Consider the following 22015-nt stretch of genomic DNA (forward strand, 5'->3'; position numbering starts at 1 on the left):
TTAACAAGTTCTCTAAAAAAAGGGTTAAGATGTACCTGTTTTGCTAGCCACAATATTTGCTTTGGGGTTACATATTTTTTTCATGTTTTTTTTAATTATTAAAAAAAAGGTTACAGAGTTGTGATTTAGAAAAGAAAGCCAGTAGTTAACTAATGTTTAAAGATCAAAGATTGCAATATGAACTAAGATTAATTTTGTATGACTTTCGGCATGAATCAACTAAAAAACTTAAAATTTAATACGTTAGCGAGGGTAAAACGAATATTTCGTCCGATTGGACTAGTACAGTAGCTAAGTTAGTACGGTTAATAAAATTAGTACAAAAGTAATTAATAGAAGTTGTTGTGCCTTGTCTTTAGTTTTTATTTTTCATGTCAGTTTTATTCTGACTAAAAACATTTGATTTAACGAATTTTTCGAAGATTAAACCTAGTTTTAATCTTCTTCTGAAGATGCTAATATCGCTAACGAAACACGTGTCGAGAGTAAAAATAAAGATCTTTGGTTAGTGGCAAAACTGTCTCGTAATTTAATATAACGAAAGCACTTATTATTAAATAAATACCATTAAAATTAAAATTATATTACTATCATTTTATTTTGACAATTATTTTCCACATCTCAATTTTTTCCACTAGTTAACACAGAAGCTTGGAATTCATCGTATTTGATTAAATAAACATAAGACAAAATAAAATTAATTTTAAAACTTAAATATCAATTGCATCTTGCGCTGTATTATCAATTAAGTGTGAAATTTTGGTATTTCTTGTAAAAAATGCAAAAGTTGCAATAAAAATTTAAGAACGGATTTCGATTTATACATGTTTGGTGTAAAACGTTCGAAATTAAGTCAGCTATCATCCCCTTCCTTAAAGGATTGCACCGACTTTCCGGTCATCCTGTATATTTAATTTTTTTTTTAAGTTAAACAATAATGCAAAATAGAAATAACCAAAATAACCAATTGCAGGAGTGTGATTTTAAGCTTTAGATGATATGGTAAAAAAGATATAATGTTAAATTTATTTCCCAGGAGGAAGTTGTATATTCTGTACCCAACAACAACCTGATTTTCATCGAAAAACAAACATGGTATGTTTCTGTCCAGCAAAGCACCAAAATAATATACAAACATGATATTCAATTGATTTCCGTCTAAATTTTAAAATTCTTATTTAAAAATTAAATGAATGACGTCCTGTCCAATGACTGTCCTCCGGTATAATAGTTAGGCCACATTTATTATTATATATAAGGACTTCGCTTAACTTATTAAGAATAAATATAGCGAATTTCAATCTTACTAATTCTCTTACCCCTCGATATTATCATGGTCATCATTTTCATCATCCTTAGAATGATCGGTCTCATTTGAGGAATTTCTGCTTCTCTTTTTTCTTTTACCGCATTCGGCTTCCTTTAGTTTTTCAGTTCTAGTTGGAATTACAAGAGGCTCATCCGCAGCTGTTGAATCCATTGGAATGATGTCGTTAAAATGCAACAGTCTATTTAAAAAAAAAACAAAATATTATTAAAAAATATATATTTTGAATTTATTTTTAGTTAGGAGTTAAAGCTGATTATCCTTACCTTTTTTTGTACTCAATAAAGAAATTTCGGCAATTCTCCAGTCTTTCTTCTGGATCTTTGAGAATAATCGACGCAAAGCACTTACATAATTTGCAAACAACTGGTTTATCTGATAAGTTTATTAAAATTCCTAAAAAGAAAATAACATTAAATTGTCTTTTTCCTTTTTTTTCACTTTAGTTATAAAAATGTAGGTACTATTATTCGTTTTAGTAGTAAAGAATTATAATGGATACGCAAGCTTGTCATTCTCCCCATATTGTAGGGAGGAACCTTGCGTCACCTTTCTTATTCGTTTTGTTTGACTTACCTTCATCTTTAAGCGCTTCATTTAATTCTTGAACTTCTGGTCCTAAATAATGGATATGATTTCTAGCCAATCTGCGTTTGCACATGGCGCATATCATCAAATGCTCTAGTTTTGAAAAATGTTCATCACAGATAGGTATTGAATGAAGTCCTGGATTATCTAAGTCTATATTTATCTGCGAAAGAAAGCATTTTTTACAATCCATTTTTAAATAAACTAATTTATAGAATAGAAATGCATTTTATTTATTTTAGAATACATTTTATTTATTTGAGTGCGACTATTGAGATCTCAGTAACTGTAAAAGAGGCGAAAATTATTAAAAAAACGGGGGCATAGTTGCCTTTTTTTGTGTTGAATAATATTCTAAAAAGAGAAAAATTTTTGAGTATCGGCAATCGGAAAAACGATCTTTTGACTCCCATCATCTACTTTTTTTATATGATTAAAAATTGAAACTTTCAACGCATTCATAGCACCCTATTTTAAAATTTAAAAAAAAATGATTTTTTCTATGAGTATAAAACAAAAAGTAGCAAATGCAGTATCATTATTCTTAGAATATAAGTTTCTATCGAAATACGTAATAATATATGAAGTGTTCCATTTAGAATAAGAAAGTTAGTGTCACTTCCGGTTAAACTGGAAGTGACAGAAAACAACTGAATATGTCAAAATATGCTTTTATAATAATTCTATCGATATACCAAATTTCATTTATTTATCTTGCGTAGTAAAATAGTTATTAAGTGTTCCCTTTTCCCTGTGTTACACGGTATATACTTGAGTACCGCTATGTTCTACCGGTTCTCACTTATGGAACACAGACCTGGGCACTAAACGAGAATATTATAAATAGATTACAAGTAACACAGTGAGCCATTAAATAACGAATGCTAAACTACAATCCTCTATTACAAGACCGCATTACCAATACAGATATAGGAAGAAGAACAAAAGCTTAAGATGTTATAGACAGAATATATACACTAAAGTGGAACTGGACAAGCATATTGGGAGAATGACAGACAACAGATGGAGGCGAAGGATGATAGAATGGAGATCAGGGAAAAACAAACTTAAATAGAGTCACTGAAAAACGAAGAATATAAGAAATACAAAATGCCAGAAATACAAAAATTAGTTTATTTCCAAAAATAATCTCAATAAATTTGACAAAACTTAGCTTTTAAAGGACTTATCCTTAAGATCTAACTTCCAAAAAATTGTTAGAAATTAATATTCTTCGAGACATTGTTCAAAACCCAAAATTAAAATACCTAAATAATATAAAACGTAATCGTGATATTACAGATCGTATAGGTAACATACCAACAAAATTCTATTGATAAAAGCGAAATATTCATTAATTTTCTCTCAATAGACCAAGAAAATTAAATACATCTATTAGTATCAACGAGTAAAGTACTCTTCCCCAAGTCAAGAAATATAAAAGACAAACATAATGAAACGTATAATATAACAAATGGTTAAAGACTTTGGAGCTTCTCAAATGAGTAAAATGCATTTTTAATTAGTTACTCCTAAATATTGGCCTCGAATGCAGTAAGGGAAATTCTTAACAGAGACATACAACACATTAAAAAATCTGATACCGCGGTACCAAGGAGCCTTTGATTCTGGTATAGTGTGTGTGAATATCAGCATGAGTCATAAACCTCTCAAGATTTTGAGTAAATTGGAGAGCTATGAAATAAGAAAATAAGAACTAAACGTTATTCGGTCTACTAACAAGTGGTAGAAAAAGTTTCCTATGGTTGACACATCACTACATGTAAAGTGAACCTCTTATATAAGTATAATAAGTAGATTTCAATACGGGGCTTTAATACGCAACCTTATGGAACCCTCAAATAGGAGGCATGGGAGAATATAAACATATGACAGGTCGGAATTCTCAGTTCTTGAAATATAAGCTGCAGCACAGAGAGATTTCAGATTTAAACAAACAGTACGTCATCAGGGAGAGGAAACATCCAAAATGTGCAAACCGAAACTAAGGTGGACAAATTTCTTTTCAGGAATATACATCCTGATAAACTGGGCGAGAGTTCTTAACATGCGACCGCCAGGTCAAGACACCAAGGAAAGAACACCAGAATCTGCTGACCATGATTACAATCTCCAAGACAAAAAATTATCTTTTTGGTTTTATTCTCATCTAAGCCTAACCGATTCAATACCGTTCAATCTTTCAGGTCGCTGTATGACTGATCCCCTGCACCCAGGCTAGATATGCTGCAATCAGTAATCAATGGTGTGTCTTCAGTATAAAGATTAAATATAGACATAGTATGACAGCTGGAAAGATCATTAATACATACTGGCATGAGAATGGGTACAAGAACGGCTCTCGGGTTCGCCATGTGTCATCAACAAACTCTGGAACCTACCTCGCTCAAAATGAACATATTGAATGCTTGCATGGTCAAATCTACAATAAATGAGCTTATGCTCTAATTGTTAAAGAACTTTGAGCAAAATTTTTTCAACCAATCAATATTAAGCTCTTGACTTATCAAGGCGAACTCAAAATATAGTCACAGAAGATGTTATCATCTCTTTTACATTATATTAGAGGATTTCTTGAGGATGTATTTAAAATAAAAACGTTATTCTGGGCTCAGGATATGGGTTAAAATTTTCTCATTGGGTTGGGCTTTTTTTTTAACTTACTTATTTAGCAACTACATTTTGTTTACACTAAAATAGAGAGATTCCACATGAGCTTGCATAAATATATGAGCAAGAAAAAACAAGAAAACTATGGAATTAAAAAAGGGCTAGAATTAAAAAATAAAGACTATTAAAATAATTAAAATTTCAATTCATTAATTTCGACGCTTCCGATCGATCCGATAAAATCGATGCTTCCGACGATATATCAACCAAAAAAAAAAATTAAATTTAAATACTACTAACCTACAATATTAGAAGCGCTAGCCATCTTATACCATATCCTTAAAGTTTGGCACACTGTTGTCTTCTTAACATCTTATAAATTATATTATTGTATATAAAATACCGATAGAATAGATAGCATGTATCTCTTACAATTAAGCAGTAAGTATTTCAACGGTGACCCAGCAATAGCCTGTATCTCATAAATGAGCTGGTGAGCTACTTATAGACATTAAAACTATAAAGTACAAATACGACTTACCACTTGGCAGATGCTCTTTCGCATCTTTATAATCCACTTCCTTCGTAAAATATTGGAAGAAACGTTATTACAACCGAGTACGTGGCAGTGGTTTTGCCTTGGTCCCGGAGCCACCAAAGAATTTCTTTTGAGGGATTTATTAATATAGGAAGGCGAATTTGATTTTCTGTCGACGTGACGGTAACAAGCATCACAAAGGCACGAGTCTCTGGTCAGGTGACTTTCAGCTATTAAAAAAATCAGTATATAAATCCGATATTTTATAATTTGCATGATATTTCTTACCAGCAAGTATTTTGTTTTGCCTGTCAACGCTCTTAATTTGGGCAATATGACAGGGTGTGTCAAAGAGTCCGAACTTTCCAAAACAGTAAGAACATTCGTCTTTACATAAACGTCCAGGATGTATGCTAAAGGAACTTGCTTTTTCTGGAACGATTAGGGATTTTTCAGGTTGGGGTTTGTCATGAGGTCCACTTTGTTCTCCATCTGAGGTGTGATCACTACTACCCTCTAAAAGGTAAAAGAAAACAAATGAGACGACACTAATATATTAAAGCATTTTTCTATTTTAACCAAGCCATATGTTTTTAATTAGTAGAAATTTTTATAGGACGGAGGCACTTCTGGACCGATTTCATATCGGAAAGTTCATAGAAAAGTGGGCCCGTATATTATAACGTTAAAGGTTTGTCAATATACTATCAAAAATAGGATTAAACTCAAAGCCATAATTTATAGCATATTTTCAACAAAGAAAATCATTGTTATTTCATCGATTTTTTAACTAAATTTGTTTTAACAATTTCTTCCCATGTTTTAGGATCAAAGTGGGTGAAACCTTTTATGATTGTCAATTTATAATATACGTAATAATATTTTTTTGTCAAATTACTTGTATTTTATCTTTTTCTAAAGTTGTATTGATAATTAGTCAGAGCTACGCCTGTTTGTTAAAAAAAAGTAAATGAACATCTAAAATTGTGTTTCTAATGTCCTGTGTTAAAATTCAGTTTAGTGTCCCAAACCGTCTTTATGTCAAAATGTTTTAAAAAAAGAAAATAAAATAAAAGTCCAACACCTTGTACGTTAACGAGAGAGTACGTTAGAGCCCTCGTTTATATGAACGGATAAAACTGATTATACCCTGCCCAATGTGGTTGGAAAACACTGATACTCTATCTGGTAAATAAAGATGCATGTAAATGAATGAACTTAAGACCTACTAACACAGCAAACCGTTTTCGAGTTAATCATTATTCTCCATTATTTTTGCGCATAACATATCTCTGGTTAAATATTTTTTTATTGCATAGAAATTAAAGATTCTGGGTGTAGCACCTCAAGGCCCTCTGTATTGATTTTGTTTGGAGAAATTTGTTTTGAATTATACAGGGCCGCCTAAAATTCGTGATTTCATCTGGGAGACATGAATATCTTAGAAGCCATCAAAATCGCACATTCCTGAAGTCAAGTAACACAACACTAATTAAACTGGAAAGAACTAACTATTCAAATGATAAGTTTTGATGAAGTTGTTTATTCTTCATCGACAATGTGACCAAAAAATAGCAACAATCTCTAAAAGTTAAACCAAATATTTTCCAATTAAGAACCAATTGGTAGAGTATACTGGCCATATGTTTGAACTAAAAATGTTTTAAATTTCATAACTTTCTGAACGAAACTGGTGCGTTTTTCCCTTTGATGTGTGGGCTTTTAGTGCATTTCATTATCCAGTTGTTTACCAAATAAAGATCAGTGTTTTATAATGGCTGTATGGAGTATTTTTAAATCGACTACTTTTTGCACTTTAAAGCATTATTACAAATATTCTAAGAAAATATCAAAAGTATTATAAATATATAGTAAAACATTATAACCAAAACCAGAAGAAATATTAAGAAGCGAAATTTCATTAACCTAATTTCGGTTAAAAAAGCAAAAAAAATCTAAACTAATAAAAAATAAGTTAAAAAGTCATTTAGATTCTTGTCTAATTTAAACTAAAATAAACCCAAAACCATATAATTACCCATGTTAGATCTGTTAGAATAATGTGATTTACGGTGCGCACCAGCTGAATCCGATGTATTGCTATGTTTCCATGAAGTGGAACCACCCTGAAAATAAACAAGAGGTTATAAAACTTGCAGTGTTAAATTTTTACATTAAGACGGTCACAAGTTACAAATTAATTTTGAATATAAAAGGGAAAAGAAATTGAATTTTACTAAAACCAGAAAAGAAAAATATCAGTTTTATTGTATTGTATTTATATAGTATAATAAACTTTTCTTCATGCTCTATACAGATACCATACAAAGCCTATACGTACAATTCTTTAAATATATTGGGTTTTAATTCATTTTATTAAACGATGGTTCTTGTTATAAAATATGTGCTGCTTTTTCTCTTCATATAAATAAGGGGTAACATGCACGGAATAGGCTTTAGAATGCAATTTATGAAGATTTTTCTATGGATGTGCGAAAGGCCACAACCTTTAGGTAGGGTAATTTGCACACCCCAAAAACAATTTTTTTTTGGATCCCATGGCTAGATTTTTCTAATTCTAATACCAGCCATGGGTAGCCCTTGAATAGGTCAGAACAATGTAATTTTTTCAAAGTTGTAAAGTTACAATGTACAGCGGTACATTGGAAAATGTGCAGAAAAAGTGTGCAAGTAGCCCCAGTTTATGGCATATCTGTTTATTTGCAAAATAAACACATTATTATATTCAAGCAGAGCCAGTATTTAAGAATATAAAATACTAAGATATCTTTTTAATTTTTACGTTGACCTCATGCCGAATAGACATTTATCATAATCTTCAGGTTTTTTACTTATACTTTATATATACTTTATTCTTATTAAACTAAGCTTCCTATTAAATAAGACTTCCACACTTACCTCCTTCATGATTTTATAACCTTCTTCTGCCTCGGTGCCGTCTTCATGTTTACTCTTACTCTTTTGAAGGGTCATTTTTAAAGGATTTTTTCCCTTTTTCTTGTTAATTTTTATCACAGTTTTCAGAGTTCCCGTGTAGCCGGCAGCCTTGGAAGCGGAAACTTTGCTTTTCTTCTTTGATGTAGAGGATTCTTTTTCACCTTTTATGCTTTGTAAGCCCAATGCCTACGAAAATGTCGCTATTAAGTTACAATTAAGCAATTTTAGGTTTATTGTCGATTAAACTTGTGTAGTTTATCCAAACTCGATTTAAATGGGTGCTTATATGAGTGTAACATTAAAAAATAAAATAAAAAAAAAATAAAAGGAGTTCTGAAATTACTTCAGAAGTCATGAAAACTTAGATGTGTAATTGAAAGAACAATTCTTTTAAAAAAGATCCTCGTTTATAAAAGATTTCACTCAGATTTGCCTCCCCTAGTAAATTTTTGAAGCTTAAAAGAGTGTCCGGCAATGATTCATGTCAAATAAGGAAAATTTCACTCAATTGATTGGTTATTCAAGGCACCTCTGAAATTCTTCTTTTGGGATAAATTAAAAAGCTTGAAGAAATATAGGAAGTTGGCAAAATATATACAAGTAAAATAAGACGATGTTAAATAAGAAAAAAAAACAAAAAAAAATATGTTTAAAATAAGCGGTTTAATAGATGAAATACATTTAATGATTAAGTTTGAATTTAAATGTTGAGATTTTCTTGAAAAATCAGTCAAATATAATTTTTCGAGAATAGAAATGTAGAAAGTTTATTACTGCCAATTTAGTGATACAAAGGAGCAATATATTTTAAGAATAAAGATTTTTTTTAAATTAATTTCGGTTTCAAACACTTGGATCTAGAATAGTTATTGTTTTGAAATTTAACTTGAAATTCAGGCAAAAATCAATTGGCTGCATTGAAGATGAATACACAAAATATATTTTTTAGTTTTTTTATAATTGTTAAGTCAAATTTTCTGGAAGCCAAACTACTAAACAGGAATTATTTGTAATAAGCCAGATACATTTTTGGTCCTCAAGATTTTACATTCTGTTTAAGAAGGCCATAATTTAATTATTTCATTAAGATGTCAATTTAACGAAAACTACTTACATTTAAAATACTTTCTTTATGTGCAATCTCCTCGGGAGATTCCTCAGGCTGTTCAACAGTTTGTATCAACGCCTTTTCCATCATTTCACCACTTACACCAGGTTTATCACAATTACTTTCAGTCGTTGGCTTAACAATTTCATCTTCTAAAAATTCAAGGGGTTTTTTATATTGTTCATCCATATCTATTTCTCTCGCACATTCTTCATCGGAACATTTTTCTTTGACGGTTTCTACAGAAACAATCACCGGCATAACTACCTCGTTAGAAGGTATTTCAGAAGAGTCTTTTATTACAGGTATAAAGGGTACACACTCCATTGTAGGCTCTGCACACGGTTCTAGATGTTCTGTTAGCAATTCATTTTTATTTGTATCTTTTTCATTATTTTCTTGTTCCTCGACAGGTTTTACTTCTGCAGTATCCTCTATCGATTGTGTGGTCATCTCTTCTATTAATTCTTGCTCAGGAACTTGCGGAGCATCGTCTTTAGTTTCTTCTACAATATCAGAAATATCTTCACTTCTTATCTTCGGTTGGTTCTGGTCGTCGTTAACTTTGCTAACGCTTTCAATTTGATCATAACAGATTTTTTCATTATCATCTACTTTGGTTTCTTCATCCGCATTATTGATTATTCCTTCATCTGTATTGGTTTCATTGGCTTCTAGTTCATTTTCTTCATCAATGGTATTAATAATTTCATCGTCTTTGCTGATAATTTCAACATTTTGAATTACTTCGTCTGTACAATCAACATGTTCGTCAGCCTCTGCTGCTTCGTCAATAGAAAAAAATACTATATTATCCTTCTCTCTAACAGCTATTCCAATATTGGGATCGTCCATAACTAAACGTTTAATTGAGGACGATTCCGGTTCCAATATGCTGGATTCCAATAGCGGTGGGTCCAGGTGCTCATGATTTGGCGGTGGTTCTAAAATGGCCGTTGACATATTATCTATTACCGGAATGTCATCTTCTTTATTTTCTGGAGTTGATTCCTCTTTGAGTGATATGCCAGGTGTGGCTGTAGTAGACGCCACTTGGGAAAGTGTTTCGATACTATTAATGCAGTCTTGGACCATATTTTTTATTGCGGCTTGTTCCTCGAATTCATCTTGTGCTTTTAAAATGTTTCCTGCATCTAAAAAAAATATTGGTTATGTCCTTTGGACGGTACAATGTTCAAAATTTTTAGTCTTCGCAAATCAAGAATATTTCTTTTAGTAATGAATTTTTCCTATACCTACTAAACCCAAAAGCTCAAGATGTTTCTATTCCTAGAATATTCATATGAATTAAAAAATTTGATATTCTAATAAGATTCTAAGTAGATTTTATTTTAATATTTAGTTAATATACAGGGGGAAATAGGCAAAAAAAATATGCTGCTATATTTCAGGACCCGTTCACCTAAAATAATGTTTTATTTTTAGTTATAAAGGTCGTAATGAAAATTCTAAAAAAAATTTTTCAAATAATGAAGGTTTCGCAATTTATCACTAGGGGGCAATTTTTTTTTGGCTTTGCGCATAGTGCATTTAGTATTATCTACCGTACTACACTATTTAAGAGAATTTAAACATGGAGACATTTTTCGATCAAGCCAAGAGATCCGTTAAGGCGATTTATATACATACAACACTGAACCCATTGTTAAATGAGGTAAATTATATCGGAGAAATCAATTAAATCTGTCGTTTCCTCATTTATACAAAATTAACTACTAAATGGTTAATTCTACTGTTTTCCTTCGATATATTTATTAAATTACATTCAGTCGTTGGGGGCAGCTTCAACTTTGCCAAAAAAGCGGATGTCCGTTGGGACTGAGATACAAATAGCCAATGGTTTAGATCATTAACAGAAGTTGTGTTAACGCACGGGATATGCATTAATATGATATGAATCAAAATCAATATGTATTTTCGATTAACGTCACAGATAAGTTTAATAAACGTAGTATAATTACTCCTAGTATATTTTTTTTTTAAAACTAAAAAAATTTGCCATAAAAATCACAGTTACATTCTGAGTACTCGTCTTTACATACATATATTGGATATATTGAAATAAAAAAGACTTACTTACCATCGTTTAAGTTATTTTTAACATCAGGCTCTGTTTGCTCTAACAGTTGCCGCAATTCCTCCTCTTCAGTCATGTTCTTTAAGGAGAGAACATCTTCTACAGGCATTATTGCAACAGTTTTCTCCTAAAAGACAAATCAAGCACAGTAGAAAAATTGCATTAGTAATCTCATAAATATTATATACCTCTAAGACCTTTTTGTTGACTTCCACAGAACTACAAGGTGTTTCAACCTTAGATAATGACTTTTCCCCACAAATATCATTGAACGTTTGCTTCATTATATCTAATAGAACTCCTTTCTCAGGTACTTTTTGACTAGGCGCATCCTCAGTAAGATTTTCATCTATTCTCATTTCCGTATAGTTTTTCATTGCGGCACACACATTGGAATTAGTATCGATAAGCTGCTTTTCAGTTGAACAGTTTGGCTTATCTAAATCCGAGCCACAGTTTGTCGAACTGTCAATAAGCATATTGTCTAGCTCTTTAATATTCTGCAATCAAGATATTAGAATATTAGCAACTTTACTGAAAGTAAATTAGATTTATAAGAAAATGTAACTCGTTATCAAGTCAATTAAGAGAAATATTATTTTTTTTTTAGGACAGCGCTTAATATATTCGAATATCAACTAAGTATTAACTTAGAGTAAATATGAATATTCAGAACCTAAGTAGATTTTTTAGTAATCTAGTTTGAAAAGATGCTTAAAAGAGGTAAATCAGATTCTAACCCCAGTTGAAAACTACTTAATGAAAATCAAACACATAAAAAACGAAATTTGGAAAAAATAAAGTCCGGTAAAATGGTGAGATAAGTTTTAGGAAAAGAAAAACTATTATTATAAAAAGGGACAAAAATTAGAAAAAGACAATTTTTAGTACTAGTCAAAGAAGCGGGAATGTTTGTGGACATTAAAAATTTGAAGTTTTAAAGGAAATTTTATATACGTCTGGTCCGGCATATTTCTTTTTTTGGGTGCCCAGATACTAATGCATTAACATGAAACATGAATTTAAAATTAAATTTATTGAACGAACGATAATGCTTTTCCCCCCGATTTTCCACCTGCGCTTACCTCTTTTTAACTCGACCTCATTAAAATAATTTATTTATACAGCAAGGTAAAACATTTACTTTCGCACCCAAGACCTTCATTGACCGGGCCGGTATATTATAATATTTTCATATACATGATGAGAGGGCTATCTCGGAAACTGTAAGAGGTTTGTACATAAATTAAAATTCGGCACAATTATGCTTTTCTTCGTCATTTATCGATTACAAAGAAGAAAATAATTCATGCAACAAAGCATCTACGAAACAAGAAGGCAAACAGGGAAGATTATATACCAACTGAGGTTATTAAACGCTTTGCTAATTAATATATTGACGACATACAATGTTTAAGACTATATACAGGTGTAGTTCCAGAACTGGTTGACATCTATTTTTATTCTATTGCCAAAAAACTTAGCTCAAGAAAATAAGAGAAATACAGAACCACTATCTTAATGAGTCACGCTCTATTTCTTCGGATAATTCACGGACGAATATATTTTGAATTGTAGAAACTTAGAGGTTACACTCAATTCGGTTTTAAAAGGGGATACTAGGTATAAAAGAAGCTCTGTTCGGGGTACAAGTACTTATTGAAAGATGCAGAGATGTCAATACAAATGTCTACCAATGTTTCATAGACTTTAGCAGAGCTTTTAATGTCGTGAACCATAAAAAATTTATCGAGGTGTTGGCGTCTAGTGGTGTAGAGGATGCCGATCTTCATATCATCTTAATCTTATATTGGAATCAAACTGCCAAAGTAAGAATTAAAAACAATAACTGACACTAACAATTTTAAGGATTGCAGCGGCTTATGAATTGAGTAGCTACTGTCTGCCAAGAATATGGCAACTTCTATGCAATCTTAGGCTCAACCTAAAACCCAGGCTCCGTGTTATCTAAGATTCTGAGATGTTAAGTTTTTAGCACATCGCTTAATTCAAATTCAAATGTGATGCTACCGCAGGATACTGAGTATTCCTTGGACATGCCATACTACCAACATCGAGGTCCTAAACCGTATGGAGAAACAAATATTGATAACTCTCAAACAAAGAAAAGCAGGTTACTTCTGATACATAATGAGAAGCAAAAAGTACAGAACGCTACAACTCATAATTACAGGAAGAATAGACGGAAAAAGGGGACCAGGCAGAAGAAGGAATTTATGACTGATAAACTTGCGACAATGGATGAATATAACTTTAATTTCATTGTTTAGAGCTGCAGTTGATAAAGTTAGATGCGGGCTAACATGGTCGCCAACGCCCTGAGAGGATAAGGCACACCGAGATGAACTGTTTAAATGTTTCTGGAAGTATGCTTTCCTGGCCTTTCACCTAAATTACAATATGTATCTTGAAAATTCAACTGGCGCTCAATAAATATTGTTTTAATTTTTTCGTGAATCTTGTTGATTCATAGAAAAGCTTAAAACCTAATAATAGGTTTTGAGAGAGTAATGTTAATATGGTGGTTATTAATTAAAAATGTTCTGCAGCCTGTGTCCCCTATCCCAAGACATCCATAAGCTATGAATGCGATCAATTGGTTGCTACCTAAAATAATATATTTTTCATATTTGCAGATATATGAGCTGCTCATATTCTTGATCTGGTTCGGGAAGCTTTTGTATATCTGCATCAATTGATACAATTACTCAGGTATATCACAAAAAGATACAAACATGGTATAGGTTATTTGTAGCAGAGTTTGATGTAGAAAATTAGCAAATGAAATACGCATAAAATCTATACTATTAAAATTATTTAATAAAAATGTCTATTTAAAAAACGTACTTAATAAAAACAAATTGCTTCTCTTAAGGGGTTTATGAGATGCAAGGCAAGATGAAATGAGATCTGGTGGCTTAAATTCCCTCTCGTTATTATAGGATTAAACAGTTCAAAAGCATCTTTAATCTGAATCAAATTATATATATGTTTGAGACATTTTCTTGCTAATTTTCTTGACAATTTTTCTTTTTGTTTAGTTAAAGAAAAAAAGTCTTATCCAATAATTTCGCACATATCGTGGAAGAATAAGTGGAAGTAAGTGAAAACTGAGTATTACTAAAGTGAACTCCACCTTTTTCTTCTATATTTTGCCTTGCATATACTGTAATTCTATCTTTTTGTTGGAAGATATAAAGGGTATTCCTATTATAAAAGTTAAAGTTTTCTGTATCTCTGCTTTCTCAGGGATTTATAAAACGTGATCGTTTAAAAGAATTTACATTGCATAGGGCATTTTAGTTGTTTTTTTTGCTTAATGTAACGGCAAATAACAAATAAATATATATCTTAATAATATACATGAATTATTAAACCCTTCACAGGTGACAAAAGAATTAATGGATCCAAAGGCAAATTTCCAAATCTTTAAAAATTTACTGTAATTCCCAGTTTTCATACAATTCTTATCTTGTCTGAGAAATTTAATATAATTTTTGATAATGGTAATGAAAAGTAGTACATTAACGTATGATATTTAATTCGTTTCATTTGTTAAACTTCCGTCGCCAGAAGCATTATGGCTTTCAGCCTTAATAATTTATAAAAACAATTTGGAAATTGCGAATGCCCATGTTTGAACTTCTAGCAAATTTTATGAAGCATGAATTACAAAATACAAGAAGATCGTCAGACTATAAAATGTAATGTTTTAAATCATTAGTTTTTTATTAGTATATTTTACGTGCTAAGTTTGCTTACAATTTAAAAGAGAGTTAACATACCGGTTTTAAAGTTTCACTTTCTTTCTCACTATCGTGAATCGAGGCCAAGTCTGAAAAACTGCTATCGGATTCATACCCAGATAACTTAGATGCTGTTTCACCACCACTCATATCGGAATGTACACGTTTGCGCCTCTTGGGGCCTTCTAAGCCTTCCAAAAGCACAATATCTTTTAGATTTCGGTATCTCCCGTTACGAAGAATACGCGAGGGTGCATCTAAACGGGTTGTATATGGACTGGCTCGCTTATTACCCATTTTCCCTCCTCGTTTCGAAGTTTTAGGGCTTATAGATCTGAAAAAATAAATATATGATTAAAATAGGCATTAAAGTAATTTAGGTAATACGTGGTAGCGCAGAGTTCGAGATTAGAGAGACTTACTATTCGAGAGTGGTGGGCGAACAAAGTCCAAGTAAACGATTTTTTAATGTTTAAAAAAAAATGCATTAATAGCTAGTGCTATATCACAATGTTTACGTGTCTTTTTTCTTCTTGAAAAACTTTCCTTTTTCAATGATTTTCAACGGTTTTGTGCGCCATTGGCTTTGTTTTTACAGCTGCGTTCGAAATCTTCTATTCGATGAGCTGAAGAAATATGTAAGAGCCGATAATTTATTGACAACAGCCGACCAGTTAGATGTTTAAACTCCAGTTGCAGGAGAAGGTGGTTTACATGAAGTCTAGCACGAATAATCTGCAAGTAAGGAAAGGGGTAAGGTAGAAAACGCAGCAGTTTGGGAAAAAAGTTTTTGCCTCCGAGACGCAGGGTCTAACTGAAAAAACCGGCTTTAAAAATAAGCTCTAAGAGTATAAGGGAACAACAGGGTAAGCCTACTTCTTCAAAGAGAATCCATCTGATTCCTAGAATTTAAATAAATCTTTACTTTTGACCTAAACACCATTTTGTTTTTGCTAGTTTGTAAGATATTTTGAAAATACTAAAATTATATATTTCTGAAAATACCACATGGTTCTTATTTTAAAAGGATTTTTAAAATTATTAAAATTTTTTAGCGCAATTTTTATCATGAAAAACGACTTTATTATTTTGGTTTTTTGAAACTATCATCAACAGTTAAAAAAATCAGATATAGTTAAAATTACAACGTTATCAGTAATATTTTTATTGCAAGAACTTTTTATTATGTATTGCGATATAAATTAACCAAGATTACATTTGATGTGCAGTTTTTCAATTTTAATTTTTTATTGCGCAACGGTGCCAGGTTTATAATTAAGTCATTTTAGCTTTTTCAAAATAACTCAAAAACTATGAAAAACAGAACTGGAAACTAAATGACAATCAGTAACAAAACTAGTATAGTAATTTTTTTACCAAAAATATGAAATATTTAAGATAAAGTCGACCTAATTTTCCAGCTAAACTCTGAAAATCCCATTAGCCACTTGTACTAAAAGCCTTCAGCTATTATTAGTGTCATCATAAAGTTGTAAGCTAAATAAATAACTCATAAGAAGTGACTTTAAAAAGTCCGGTAATATATTAAAATTAAAGTTGAGAAAAATAAATATAAACGACATTTTATTTTCATTCGTGTAATTGAAGAATCATTGTTTCATCAGAGAAATTAGGTTTGAGCAATGGATGAGTTTTAAGTAGAAATTCGTAATCGGGTTTAAGTATTTAAAATAATAATGAACTAAAAAACAAGTAAGTTTGTTTAAACTGAATAAACCTAACTTTAAGCATAAACCGACGACAGATCATTGGGTTTTTCTAGGGAAACTGAACAATTAATTGAAAAATTAAGACTTATACCTGAATGCTTGTCGAAAATTCGTTTCCGTGATACGTCTGTATAATAAGAAATCATTAAGTGCTAAAAAAAATTAAACATACCCTCTTTATTGGAAGACAACGAAGTTTCACAAATTATGTCATACAAACATTTGGGCAATAAAATTAGAACTGGTTTTCAACCAGTTTGGAATGCCCATTCCGATGTACAGATACATTCCGTTGTACAGACACTGCCACAAGAAAGTCAATGAATAGGATACAAGTGACTCAACGGACCATGAAAAGTACTATCTTTGACATTACCTTGAGAGACCGAATACCAAATAGAGACTATATTTGGCATTACCTTCAAAGACCGAGTTAAAATTATAGAATGGTAAAACAACTGAAGAAAATCATAAAATGGTTATCCAGGCAAGACGCACTGAGAAATAGAGGACGTCTACCAACCGGATAGACGATGACATGAAGAGAGTTGGTCCAAATGATCTAATTCTAGATACTTAGAAGTGAGATATTGATAATACCTAAATTCTGATGCAATAATTTCTAGAGCCAAGTTTCTAGGATGATGGTATACGTAAAATAGAAAAAAACCTGTTGTTATCCTTTATACCAATTCCAGGCAATAGTTGAGGATAAGCAGATACCGAAATTTGAATGTGTGTGATGAAAAATGAAGTGTTATCAGTAACTATTTGCTAAAACGTGCTATCGGAAAGAGAATTCTTTATTAATCACTAATGGCCTTCAGAGATAGTATCCACTCATCCAACTCGTTTACATGAGTTGCATTTAAAATAAATTGAAAGGGTATTCTGGCTTTACTGTAATAAAATTAATAAAACAACACATTAAAAAGAAAGATTTTTTTGAGCCCTACATATATAGAAAATCCAAATAAGCTTAGGACACCAATGTGTCATATTTATTTCTGATATTTTTTAAGCCTTTTGAATAATTCAATAGTCTGGAAAAAACTATTGATCAGCACTATAAATAAAAGTCATTAAATGATTAATTTTGTAAGAGCTTTCAGGAATAATTATGGCACAAAGCTAAATTTTCCAGAACTGCCTGCTAACATAGACATACATAAGACACGACAAGGAAAATTAAGAGGAAGCTAAGACTTATATCAAAGACGAATCAATCGATAACACATAGGAAGCAAAAGATAATTGCTTGCCTATTGATGCACTACTGGTAAAATTAAAATTAAGGATCTGAAGCTCTATGGTATTAATAAACAAAAAATAACTATATCAAATAAAATTGATTGTCAAAAAGTACATCTTTAAAGTTTTATTTACATTTATCCTTACGCTTTTATATACATTAAAAGCAAATAAAAATTCTCCTCTGAAATCTGAATACTGAATTTAATTTACTGCTTTTCAGATAGTTACAGGCCGGCTATAGAAAGAGACCGTGGAAAAAAGAACCAGACTACATTTCGCGAGTACATCAATATACTGATGCAAGTTTTATATTGCTCTGATTCGTTTGTGTAAAACAGTTCGTTTTTTATTTGTTTCTAGTCAGTTAAAATCTTTTTTAAGAACCCTTATTTACTTTCCGTTGAATTATTCATATTCCGGTTTTCCTAATGAACTAATGCATTTAAAAAAAAAGCAGTATTTTTTAAATTGTAGAGTATCTTTTTTAAATTGTATTAATTATTTTTAAGTACGGGATCTAATAAAAATATACATTTCAATTTATACTTTAACAACGAAAACTGTTCAGCCCATCTTATAACTAAGTCTCCGACAAGATAAATTTAATAAGTTGAGTCACACGGTGTATATATTAATTAAGTTATCGTTAATACGCAACATAATTTACATAAGTAAATACGCTGAGATATTAATCAAATTTTGTAGATTATACATAGCCTCCTAGCATATTGCACAATACAAATAATCCTATAATTATTTAGAGCGTCTAATTATATTTCCTTATGGAAAAAATGTTGATGTTTACAGCTGCATTGTTTACGTTAATATGATAACATGTTAATGTTTTACATTTTGTATGCTAAATTCGAGGGTGAAAATCATTCGGATAAAAGAAGACAATTTTTTTTCTGGTGCTATTTCAATCAGCACAGCAAAATCAATGAGAGTACTTGAGTGGCATTTCTGTCGCCCTACATGATGGTGTTAGTATACATTGATTTATTTGTAAAAAAATTTTACCCATTTCTCTTTTTCTCATGGAGGACTTATAAAAAATATCCGAAATAATAATTATATAAAATTAAATTATTAAAATTTTTACATGTGTTTTATTTGACTCAAAAATAAAACCGCTCTTGCCGATATAAAGTTACTCAATTTAATTTTCAAGATGTAAACATCTTGGACAAACATTCAAATTAGAAAAAATAATAATTTCAGAAATGATCGACACTAAAAACATTAATAAAAACAAGAGATAATTTAAGTACGTCGTATTTTAACTTTATTAAAACAATAAAACCAAATGGCTAAAATGTCATTCTTTGAGAGATATCTCCTGTAGTTATTAAAGTGTTATCAGTTCAATAAGAAAACCATAACAACTGTAATATATTGCGCTTTCTAAAGAATCGCCATATTGCTCGATAACCAAGATTGAAAACAGTATACTGTTATTATAATTCAACCACTTGTCGGTTCAACAAAAATGTTATTATTTCTAATATAATTTTTTTATAGATCAGTAGATTATTATGTTTGTAATTGTAATATTTATAGAAAATAGATTTTTTATTTTTGATGTAAGTACTAAACAATATATAATTTATTTTTAAATTTTTAAATCGTGTAAACTACTCTATGTTTTTTTTTCTTATTATAATTATTTGTAATAAGTTTGTTGTAAAATTTGTTTTAAACTTTTAAGTGTATCTTTACACACTTTATTTTCACAAAATGTATTTTATTTAAAACTACATCTAAATCTAAAAGAATTGCACTAATCACCGTAAATTTCCGACGGATTTTTTTATCGGAAAACAATATTAGAAATTTATTAATTCATTTTTGACGGCCACGTTGGGTCACTGGTAAACTGAAGACTATTATTATATATATCTCTTAAGAATAGAAAAGTTATGTATGGTCTTTTGTTTAGAGGCAAAATATTTTAGTTTGATGTCTATTTTCTATAAATAAGCCTCATATCAATGAAAGAAATAATGACCCATTATGTTATCAGCTAGAAATACTAATGGTTTACAAAACTCACCACTAGTAACAATAATAAAAACTACTTACGTGCTATAGAAGCTTAATATTTTATTATACGTTACTTTAAAAATTAAGTATCTTAATGTTTCTCCTTTTTAAAGATTCGCATGATTCGCTAATTTAACCATTAATTAAAAAAAAATAAATGGAACAATTTAATCTCAGTTCCCTACTTCTGTTTCGGCTTAATTGATCCAGTTTATATCTCTATATTTACTTAATAAATATTGCGGTTTTTAATGGTTAAAACATGTTTCAACAAATTTTTGAATTTGTCTTTTATTTTACTTTATACGTCAAATTAATAAATATCGAAAAAACTACGACTAAATATATTTATAGCTGTTCTTTATATATAACACATAAAATTAATCAATTTAAATATTTGAAATGTGGGCCATTTACAAATTGTAAATATTCCAAGTGAATCAATAACTATTCTTGCACATGCTTATGAATCATTTCGAGAGTTATGACACGTACATCTTCTCTATCAACTTTTACAGATTATTTGGCTCACTCAATACACTTCGACTTAATGTAACTTCACAAAAAAAGTACAGGGGAGTTGCAATATATAATGCCTCTTTTAAGGATCATTAGATCCGAAATAATATTTAAGTAGCATATCTTAATAGAATGAGAAGTTTATTGTCATTCGTAAAACAATAGATAAAAACATGTTTACTAACATAGTTTACTAACCCATGTTTTCTCTACTAACTAGTAAAACTGTATTATCAGCAATTTTTTGTAAATAATCACTTTTACCCACACAAGAAATATTGTCTATATTTAAACCCTGAAAACATTTCCATTTATTCGCTAATCGGATTATGTATCTCTATTTTAATATTTTAGTTTAGGATTTCGATTATAAGGTTATTGATTTTATTTGTGAAAAACCTTTTAAGCATCTTCGTTTTTTTTCTTTCATCTCATCTCTCCTTAATTTTCATATATGTTACCCCTAAACGTTGATTATTTAGTACATTGCTCGTATATTAGAAGATCTTTTCAGGTAAATTCCTTAGATGAAATTTGGTTACAGCATAAAAATACATTGAAATAATTATCAGGAACTTACTTACTTTATTAATAAATTTTAAATGGACGAAATTTTTATACAAAATGTGTTTCTTTTTGTTTAAAAAATGTTGTTAACAATTTTTATGTTTAAAAATTTTGTAATTTGAAAATTAGAAAATTTAATGAATTTTGAAATTTCGAGATCTCCGCATAAAAAATATTTTAAACATTACAAAATTTATTTATTTACAGTAGAATTTCTCTTAACCGGTCACCTCGGGACTGCATACCTGCCGGTTGCCGTTTTGGCCGGTTAATCCGAAGTGTACTTATATATGTATACATAATACATAATTATTATATTATGTTCATTATCTATGTTATGTACTTATGTATATGTATTGAAGAAAGTATTACACATATATATGAACATAATAATATAAAATAATGGAGAAATATTCTTTATATAGTTATGTGTTTCATATTTACATACATGAAGGTGCTACATCAACAAATATACATATGTATGTAAGTTTAATATGCAATAATTATTTGAAAAAGTCTGTAATTTTCTTCTGTTTTTTAACCTTCAGTGAATTTCTGAATGCGATATCCCTCCATTTTCTAATCACCAAAACGTCTAATGCTGTTGACTCATATTGCTGCTCAATGTATTTTAATGCAAGTTCCATTACATTTTTGCTTCTTCATGAGAAATCGTTTTTTCCTCTTCAATCTCACTACTCTCATCATATTCCTCTGGTTCTTTGGTTGCTAAATCTATGATTTCTTCATCATTCAAAAATGAATTTTCAAGGTGATCGTCACAACTTATCATCCAATTTTCCACATATTCTCGTTGCAATGATAGGCGGTACCCGTTAACTTTTGAAGGTCTTGTAGAGTGGATTTGTTTTCTTCTTCTTCAGTCC

General features: G+C 30.4%; 1 protein-coding gene across 2 annotated transcripts in view; it reads right to left on the bottom strand.

Moving 5' to 3' along the window:
* LOC126740870 (uncharacterized) overlaps positions 1–22015 on the bottom strand; it is a 79080-nt gene that overhangs the window by 8138 nt on the left and 48927 nt on the right. The window contains exons 5-15 of one of the 2 annotated variants that reach the window (XM_050447032.1): positions 15055–15349; positions 11437–11748; positions 11252–11375; positions 9157–10304; positions 8004–8228; positions 7165–7210; positions 5373–5600; positions 5088–5314; positions 1904–2078; positions 1594–1723; positions 1320–1508 (exon numbers count right to left, since the gene is read on the bottom strand). In XM_050447032.1, coding sequence (XP_050302989.1) covers positions 1320–1508; positions 1594–1723; positions 1904–2078; positions 5088–5314; positions 5373–5600; positions 7165–7210; positions 8004–8228; positions 9157–10304; positions 11252–11375; positions 11437–11748; positions 15055–15349 — 3099 coding nt within the window. Of the gene's footprint in view, positions 1–1319; positions 1509–1593; positions 1724–1903; positions 2079–5087; positions 5315–5372; positions 5601–7122; positions 7211–8003; positions 8229–9156; positions 10305–11251; positions 11376–11436; positions 11749–15054; positions 15350–22015 lie in introns of both variants that reach the window. The other variant, XM_050447031.1, reaches the window with a different exon arrangement.

This window comes from Anthonomus grandis, chromosome 10, assembly GCF_022605725.1.
Source record: "Anthonomus grandis grandis chromosome 10, icAntGran1.3, whole genome shotgun sequence".
Classification (NCBI taxonomy): domain Eukaryota; kingdom Metazoa; phylum Arthropoda; class Insecta; order Coleoptera; family Curculionidae; genus Anthonomus; species Anthonomus grandis.